The sequence below is a fragment of the Rhagoletis pomonella genome, unplaced genomic scaffold (genome assembly GCF_013731165.1).
Source record: "Rhagoletis pomonella isolate Grant_MI unplaced genomic scaffold, Rhpom_1.0 Rhpom_scaffold_00008, whole genome shotgun sequence".
NCBI classification, from domain to species: domain Eukaryota; kingdom Metazoa; phylum Arthropoda; class Insecta; order Diptera; family Tephritidae; genus Rhagoletis; species Rhagoletis pomonella.
The window spans coordinates 5,668,626-5,678,872 of NW_023458562.1; the positions used below are offsets into that span (position 1 = coordinate 5,668,626).

A 10,247-nucleotide genomic window follows, 5' to 3' on the forward strand; every position below is an offset into this window, starting at 1 on the left:
AGCTAGAACTCTCGACTACTGTCTCTGAAAATACCATTCCTGCATCTTCACCTGATGGTCGCTTATAGTGATTTATTGCACTATAAAAAATACTGGTAAATTATGCTATTGGAAAATAAAATGTTTCCAAAATCATTTTTGTTGTTCAATAAAAAACTATAAGTGACCTTAGGGTCATGGTTAATTTGCTCTGATGCCAATAACAGAAACTCCTTTTCTTGACCAGTATTGAATATATATTTATTTTTTTATAATTAATATTTTTTTTATAAATGTCTAGCTCATTATACCAATAATACCGCGCGCTAGTAAATTTTAAATACAAATATCAATATATGAAACCATGGGCCAAATATATTAAAACTGCGTTTTTAGGTTTTCATTCCGGCGTCAGTAATTCAAAAATGATTTAAAAAATTCAGAGAAATGTGCTTAGAGAAGAAGTAAGGGTATCAAATTAAAGAGGAAATCCTGTAGAATATAAACAAATTCAAGTTTTCGGTGCATAGGGACGGGTAAGTATTGAAAATATCCTTTTAATATTTTATCCTTGAAATTTCGCAATATTGGTTTTCGAAAAAATTATATGTTAAGGACTTATATAAACTCGATAACATCCTTCACTTTCGTCCTTCTACCTTTATCGGCTTAAAAAACTACCTATTCGTCCTTGTGAATCCAATAAATTCATTTTTTTTTTATTCCAAAGATTTTTGCTCTTGCATTTGGTACCCATATTTTTATTCTGCATTGCATTGAATTTTTGAAATAATTTTTGGAATTATTCATATCTTTGAAATTACAAAGTCCTTTAAAATAAATCCTAATGTCAGAGAGAAAAAACAAAAACGCCACTTTAAACAAAAAAAGTACGTTGCAAACCCATTTTTATACCCGAGCGCACTTGTGCACAAGGGTATTATAACTTTGTTCACATAACGGTTGTTTGTAACAGGCAAAACGAATCGAGATAGATATAGACAAATGTATACGTAAATGATCAGAATGAAAAGAGAAATCGATTAAGCGGTGACTGTCTGTCCGTCCGTCCGTCCGTCCGTCCGTCTGTGCACACGATAACTCGAGTAAAAATTGAGATATCTTAACGAAACTTGGTACGTGAACTTCTTTTGGGCGTGGGACGGATGGTATTGAAAATGGGCGAAATCGGATAATAACCACGCCTACCTCCCATATAACGGTAATTTTAACAAATACGAAAACTGCGATATTTTAGTAACTACTGAAGATAATTCACTCAAAATTGATACTTACAATGAGTTTCAGACGGAAAACATGAATATTATAAAGTTTTGGAAAATGGGCGTAGCCACGCCCACTTATGGTTACATGTGTATATCTTGGTAGCCGCAGCACCAATTTCTTCCAGACTTGGCACAGTTGTTGGCCTTAGTACAGCATACTAAATGGCTGAAAATTTTAAGAATCGGACAATAACCACGCCTACCTCCCGTATAACGGTAATTTTCAGAAAAACGAAAACTGCGATATTTTAGTAACTACTGAAGATAATTCACTCAAAATTGATATTTGCAATGAGTTTTAGACGAAAAATAAGAATATTACAAAATTTTGGCAAATGGGCGTAGCCACGCCCACTTATGGTTACATGTGTATATCTTGGTAACCGCTACACCAATTTCTTCCAAACTAGGCACAGTTGTTGGTCCTGGTACAGCATACCAACTGACCGAAAATTTCTAAAATCGGACAATAACCACGCCCACATCCCATATAACGGTAATTTCGAGAAATACAAAATCTTCGATAAATCAGTAAATATTGAAGCTAATTTATTCAAAATTGATGATTGCAACAATTCTTTACCAAGAAATACGTTTATGACAAAATTTTGGAAAATGGGCGTAGTACCGCCCACTTGTGATCACATATATGTATCTCGCTAACCGTTCTAGCAATTTATACCAAGCTCGGTATGGTTATTGTGCTTGCCACATAAAAGCAAACCGTTGAAAATTGTTGAAATCGGACTAAAATTGAGGCCGCTTTTCATATAACGGTAAATTTCAGATATGCTTGAAACTGCAATATTTCGAAATTTAAGGACGCTAATTTACTTAAAATGTATACACCCCGGCTTATCATGTAGCGGTAGCTTTCGGAAAGGTGGAAAACATATATTTAATACTTGCGCCGGGTATTTAATGTTCGGCTCCGCCCGAAGTTAGACTTTCTTACTTGTTTTATTATTGTTTATTCTATGGTAGGAGAGCTTCTCAAAAAACATAGAAGGAATTTTTTCGATTTAAGCCATGAATATCAAAATCCCGGGACTAATCTCGGGATCCCGGAATTGTGATAACGACATCCCGAAAATCCCGGGAATGGAAAAAGCTGGAGAATTAACATCCCTAATACATATGTACATACCCAAATGACGTTTTGGAATACAGCCTTACTGCCGAACTGTATACTGTTAAGTAAATTGTTCTAATATGAGATTGATTAACTACATATTAGAAAAGGAGTAATAAAATAAAAATAAAATAATATTTAAATTCTCTATGTATGTCGTTTCAATCAAAAAGGTATAAGTTATTAACCGACTTCTTTTTTTTATGTATGTTACCGCATAACTTTGAACCACGTCGATCGATTTCGATAATTCTATTTGCATCGGAAAGGTAGTGTCTCAGAGGTAGGGTTCGAACGATACTATCGATATTGAGTAAGCATCGATACTGAGGGTATAAAAATGAGTACTTTAATAACACTGTGAGACAAAGGGTAGGGGTCAGTGATCGGGAAGGGTTCAAACTACCGGGGAAAGTTATATCGGTAAAAAAGAAGTTATACGTGTCCCGGCGTTTCGCTGGGTCACGTCTAGGAATCGAGATATATCGATTTGAAGTTAGTAACTATCATGTAGGGGAAATTGTCACCTTTGGTGGTCTTTTTTTTGACATAACTCGAGAACCACTAGTCCGATTTTGCTCAAACAAATTTAAAAAAATTAAAAATTACAATTTAATCTGTTCATATAACGTTTTTCAATATAATCAACAGTTTTGCCAGTAAAAATAAATGTATGAAGAAAAAAAATATTTTTTGCCTAAAATATTAAATTTTTTTATTTTTTAAATTTATAAAAAATCCAAAACGGAAAAAAGGTAAGTCGTATTACTTTCACGCAAAGTCACATAACCTTTAAGCAAAATGAGACATAGATCATGAAAATCGATGGACGCGTTTCGCTTTTATTCACAATTAAGTGAAGGTATCTCAAAAAAAGGTGACAATTTCCCCTATATGATAGTTACTAACTTCAAATCGATATATCTCTATTCCTAGACGGGACCCAGCGAAATGCTGGCCACGTATAACTTGTTTTTGACCGATATAACATTTCCCGTTGGTTTCATCCCATCCCGATTCTGACTGTCGCATAGTGTAATCGATACCTTATTTGGTGATTTTACTCAATACTTTGCAAAGTACTCGTAGTATCGAAAACTTTTTAAAAAACACACTTTTTAAATTTTTCTTCCATTGGCAACCTAATTTTCTTTGCTTATGTGGAGCACTATCATACAATTTTGTCCATCACTTAAAATAAACTGAAATTTCAAGTAGTCTGTTGCATAACATAAACCAAATAAGTTAAAGTTTAAAGGCCTTATTCATAAAAAATAAAGTAGGTTTAAAAACCTTAATAAAATGACGTTTTCTTATATATTTCGTTTATTTTTTACGAATAAGGCCATAAAAGTTTACGCAAAGTTCACGAAAATGCAGAATTTTTATAAAACTTTTGGGTATGCAGTTTTGTAATCTATTAAACCCTACGTGTAGCCTAGTACCGTTGCCTTTTAATTCAAACTTGCACATTATTATACTAAAATTGAATAGGCTTCAAAAATGCATACCCAAGAAGTTTACAAAAATTCGTAATAAAATTTGAAATTCGTGAAAGTATGTACGTATGTACATTTAACGCTAAAATTAGTTCTAACGTGAAAGGAAGTTCTGCAATGAAATGAAAATCAAATATTTTAATTTGTATTGTTTTAATTTTAGGAAATAACTGGATATACGATTGAAGAATAAAATAATTTTAGTATCCCAAACAACGTATTTCAATGTGTCCGATACTGAGTAGTATCGATACTTTTTACCTGATACTTTTAGAGTACCGATACCGTGAGCTAGATGATCGATACCAAAGCCTGAAATTTCGAACCCTACTCAGAGGTCGTCCCATACTAATATGGTTTATTTAGATCCGATATGAGATATAAATATATATATATTTTTTTTATATATGAGAGTTGAAGTCGTTTTTTTTTGCTAAAAATTACTTGTTTTACTATTTAAATTTCTCAACTTGAGAAACAGTCCCATTTTCATACAAAGAAAAATTCCCATTTTGTTTACAACGTTTTGATCCTCCACTGGTACTGTTAAGAAACCACGTGAAATATTTGAGAAATACCTTAGTTCTCAACATAACCTCAATTTGGGGTCAAGCGTAAATGTTTGTTGGGTACATACATATATACATATGTACACACTTTTTATGTAAAAAAAAACTGCACAAAACCATCCGCATATATTATTAAGTATATAAAGATTATTCTACACACCATTGAAATGCAATACCTGCATAGTTTATGCTCTTTTTGAAACAGAAAATATTTTTCTACATCCTGATATGCTTTAATATTAAGTGTTTTTAGTGATGCGGGGTAATGGACATTAAATAACTATTTATTGGTATACATATGTGATTATTTCTCTTAATATATTTGTAAACTATTTTGTTCTGTTTTCAAGATGACTCCATTGATGTTACCAATGATGAGGAGCCCCTTCGAAGCGAGAAAGGCGAATGCCATTTTACAATACCAACGTTTGTACCGCAAAACTTGTACGTTCAGCCACATGAAACTGTTTATGAAACAAGTGCGCGTTTGCTTTTTATGGCGGTAAAATGGGCAAAGAATTTGCCAAGTTTTGCAAGTTTGTCATTCCGCGACCAGGTAAAGTAGCAAGCCCAAGCACAAACATAATGTTTTCCCAAAATTATTTATTAAAACTTAGATGAGGCGAAAAACGAGTCAAATGGAGACTACTTTAAGTTTATGCTGGGGATGATGATTGCGAACGTAGACAAAAAATGTTACTTAATATTTATGATAAGCTAGCCAAGCTCGTTTGCTCCGCGGCACCTGATAAGAACTTTCAATTTCGCCAATGCAAAATTAGAGTTGAAAAGCAAAAACGGTATATAAAGTAAAAATTCTTAGCTTAGGTTGAAACGACTTAGGGCCGTTTTCTCAAGTAACCTGTAACTTTAAAGTTCACTTTTTGTTGGTGGTACGTGCTCTAGAACGCATTGCCTTATAACGTCTTCTAATTTTTTGCTTCTCTTAAGCATTGTCGGTAATGTACAGTAGAGTGTTCTACAATTATTTATTAATATCGCTACTTTGATCCATTATGGGGAATGAAAAGGAGAAAGCTTCACCGTAGTCAGCTGAAAAATTCTTTTTTACCGTTACTTTCTGTGCAAAATTCCATCGGGTACAAATCATGTTTTGCTTTGTTTAATTTATAGGGAAGTTGAAGTCAGTCAATGAAGTGATGTACATACATACATACATGAGTGAGGAAGTACAATTTTAAGTTTAATTAAATATGTACTTATGTACCGATTTACATACATACATACATATCGTTGATGAAACTAACTAACTGAAATTTTTTTCGAAATTTGGTTTTTTGCATTCCCAAGAAGCTTATACTAAAACCTCGCCTTCCCTAAAAATTTAGAACCGTTACTAAAAAAATTGGGAATTTATGCCAATTTTTAAAAAGCCTTAACTGAAGTAATTTTGCTACAAAACATTTAACAAGGCAAATGAAACTTCAAAGAAAGTTTTTTAACTTAAGGGGGCTTTGCATTTGGGCGATTCCACCGTCACGGGTTGGACATTTGTACAGAAAAAAATTTATTTCTTGTTTAAATTTAAGTATAAAGTACTCAACAATTCTACATTTTGATAAAGCTACACCTAATTGACTATTATATGAGTTATACAAAATACGACAAAAATTCCAGCTTACTTTTATATGGCAAAAATCTGATTTATTTCTTCTATCACGGGTGGGACAAAACAAACCTTCTGCTTTTTGGAGCAGATATATTTTATTGAAACTCTGCGAATTTATTTCACTTTTCTGTGTGAACTTGATATCTTATAATAAAACAAAGAACCAGAAACACAAACAAAGCAAAAACTAAAAAAAAAATATGGCTTTATTATACAAAAAATCCGAAATTCCTCTGTCACGGGTGGGACAACGTTTGTAACGGGTAGGACACGTACGAATTTTTATATGAAAAGGAGCTTTTAGTATGGTCCATATATAAAGAGTAGTTATTAAAAAATATAAGAAGCCAAGTATGTGTTAAATTCACTCACGTTTTAACTTAGGATGGTGCCTTTTATATAGAAGAAAATGCTTAGCACCGCCAGCCAAAAAAAAATTATTAAAAACGAACGCGATTTCTTAGCGTCTTGATATTTTCATTTTTACTTACTTAAATCTAATGGACTACAAAACTACATACCTAAAAATTCTGAACAAAAAGTTTAAAAAATTTTGGGTGTAATTGTTAAAGTTTGTTGAATTTTTATGATTTTTGTAAGTTTGAAATGTAGATTTATGTGGTTCTGGTTAGGTAATGTGAGCCTTTAATAAAAAAAAAAACTATAAACTTTAGGTTAACAAAATAAAAACCAAAACTGGTCAATATGTAACTTAACTTAATCAGCTGACCACAAGGGTATATCAGAGATGCTCAACAAACTATATGAATCGATTTCGTTTTGTTGATGCACAAAAATAACTTATCAAAATAATTTCGTTTCGTTTCAGAGCTGAATTAACGAAACAAAACTCAATCGTTAACGTTGAAACGAAATAAGTCATCAATCGTTAACATCGAAACAAAATAAATCGACGAAAAGTTGTTGTAGTATGCCATTGCCAGCTCACTAATTAACACCTAGCACCTAAATGCATGCTACAGTTTCAACATTAACGATAGAATTTATTTTTGTTAAAAACCAAAATAGAACTATTTTATAATTACCTAAACGATAAAAAACTGAATCGTTTCAACAGAACGATTGCTTTTTTTAGTAAACACTAAAATTAACGTTACAATCAGGGACGTGAACCGGATGAAAAATTTGGTCGGTTCGGTTGAGCGGTTCGAACCGTTTTTGCACTTTTGGATTGGCTCGGCAAAGCGGTTTTTTTGGTCTTTGAACCGGGGGTTCGGTTCGGTTCAACGGTTCGAAAAACAAAAAAATTACGCACACGGTTAAGGGTCAAGTGTCTGTCAAATGAGATGGGTTGCCTTTACATTTGATATTGGGCGCGTTCATAAGACGTAGCTGTTTAGCTGATCTGCTACGAAACTGCTGGCAACTGTTGAATCCAACAATTACGTCTTAGAAACGGCTTGATGAATATGCTGCCAAATGAACAGCTGATAAATGTAAACAAATGAAATTGCAACAAATAGAGATAGTTGCGCCGATAGTATTTAGAATTCAACGCTGAGCTGCCACCGTGTTGAAAAAATCGTTCAATGTTACAATGAATTAAACAGTGTAAAATTGTACAGCAAACATCTTAAAAACATATATTTAGAAACGTAGTATTATTATAAAATATTCTAGTTATTTTATTGCATTAGTAATATAAAATATAATAAATTTGTTTGCAACTGCCACGTAACGAAGCGGCGTTAAATTTAATATAAGCGGCGTAAGTATTTTCGATCAGCTGTTTAGGCTAAGCCCAACACGTTGAGTTCAGGTAGCGTAAACATTTTCCGCTGTAAAAAATGGCGGAAAGTTGCCAACTGTTGAGCTGAGCGGAACTACTCAACTGTGCATTTCTAGGACAAATAGCCAAGGGTTGGGCAACAGCTACGTCTTATAAACGCGCCCACTGTCACATGGTAAACAAACATCGTGGGTATTACCATGTTTACCAAAAAGTAGGGCTGCCAGATATCTCTGTTGCCAAACCGGGACACTTTAGGGAGGGTCTCTTAAACTTTGTGCTAAACTCGGGAAAATTCAATAAATTTGCGTACAAATTTGCAACATTCTAATCAGACTTTTTAAACAAATTTTTAAAGTGAAGTTTTCCAGCCCATTAAATTTTAGTTGATTTTTGGTATTGGTTTTACTGAGAGATTCTTCCATACAAACTATGTTCGATAATTGTTTTTATATGGAAGACACAGTCAGCAAAAAATAAATAAATGCTAAAAATCAACGATATTTCCTGGCAACTTCACACTTGCACTTTATTAATTGGCTCCAAATCTAAATTTTCAAAATTTTTCTAAAAGATCTGATTAGAAATTGTGATCTGTACGTACTTATAAGTCTAAGTTTCATGAAAGAAAAAAATTTAAGTACAAGATAACATTAAAATATCAGTAATACTTTTCGTTGCTGTGAACTTGTTTCAAAACTTCTGTATTTTCCTTAATATAATTGTAAAACTCTGTGCTCGTCATTTTGAACGTATTTAGGTACATATACTAATCATCAACTATTGCTTGTGCAAAGTTCAACTATCTCGAAATGTAACTATTTCACAAATTGAACCGGTGCACTGAGAAAGAAGTTTAGAATTAAAAAAGCGTGCTAAATTAAAAAATACGCATATGAAAGAGCACCAACCCAACTCGTAATACATTTAAGTATACAATTTTTAGTATTTTGTATAGAAATATTAAATTCAAATACGCCCATATTAAATTCAAGCGATTTACAATTACCGATTGCTTTTTCATAATTAAGTTAACAAAATATTTAAATTCCATGCTGGTTGTAATGTCAATTGAACCTCGACCCTCCGGAAATTAGCAAATTGTGGCAAGCATCTTCGCGCACTCAGCTACAGCCAGACATGTAAATGTGCATTTAAATGTTGAGTTTGAATCAACACCACGCGTGCGTGTTATGAAAGTATTATTTTTAAATACGAACCTTTTTAAACGATAATCAAATAGAAAATATTCATGTTTACTATGCGTTATTTCCCTCAGTGAATTCATAACATTTTTCTGAATATTACAACGCGTTTTTATACCTTTCACGAGCATGAAATGGTATTATAACTTTGGTCCGATGTTTGTAAGTACCAGAACAAAAAGAGATAGACCCATTAAAATGTATACTTATATGATCAGAACGTCGATCTGAGTTGATTTAGCCATGTCCGTCTGTCCGTCTGTCTGTCTGTTTGTATGCAATCTAGTCTCTCAGTTTTCGAGATATGCGGATCAAATTTGGTAGGTGGGTGTATTTTTATAATGTATTAATCATTTGTCGGAACCGGAAGAATCGGACCACTATAACATATAGCTCCCATACAACTGATTGTTCAGATATGAGATTTTTCGTTATAACTTCTGCATTTATGCAGCTACGAACATGAAATTTTGCAGTACTTGCACCCATTATCAACAGAATACTTACAGTGAAAATTACAAAGATCGGGTCACTATAACCTATAGCTCCCATACAACTGATTGTTCAGATATAAAATTTTTCGTTATAACTCCTCCATTTATATAGCTAGGAACATGAAATTCCGCACTGTTTTCAATAATTATTAACAGAAAACTTACGGTGAAAATTAAAAAGATCGGGTAACTATAACCTATAGCTCCCATACAACTGATTGTTCAGATATGAGATTTTTCGTTATAATTCATCCATTTATGTAGCTAGGACCATGAAATTTCGCGCTGTTTTCACTCATTGTCAACAGAAGACTTACAGTGAAAATAACAAAGATCGGGTCACTACAACCTGTAGCCCCCATACAACTGATTGTTCAGATATGAGGTCTTTTATCATAACTCCTCCATTTATGCAGCTAGGAACATGAAATTTCGCACCATTTTTGCTCATTATCAACGGAATACTTACAGTGAAAATAACAAGGATCGGGTGACTATAACATATATGTATCTTTCATACATCTGATTGTTCAGATATGGGATTTTACTGTAAAACTCCTTTATTTGAACAGCTAAAACCGATAAATTTCGTAAGATATTTTATAAATAATAATACAAAGTCTACTGAGAAAATCGTCAAAATCTATGCTGTATAAGCTTTATCTCCTATACCACTGATTGTTCAGATACCAGTTTTTGCGAT

General features: G+C 32.9%; 1 protein-coding gene across 1 annotated transcript in view; it reads left to right on the top strand.

Moving 5' to 3' along the window:
• The window catches only part of LOC118745050 (photoreceptor-specific nuclear receptor), a 321,923-nt gene extending 316,787 nt beyond the window's left edge, over positions 1-5,136 (top strand). The window contains exons 8-9 of the mRNA XM_036478586.1: positions 4,816-5,021; positions 5,083-5,136. Coding sequence (XP_036334479.1) covers positions 4,816-5,021; positions 5,083-5,136 — 260 coding nt within the window. The remainder of the gene's footprint in view (positions 1-4,815; positions 5,022-5,082) is intronic.
• The last annotated feature ends 5,111 nt before the right edge of the window (positions 5,137-10,247 follow it).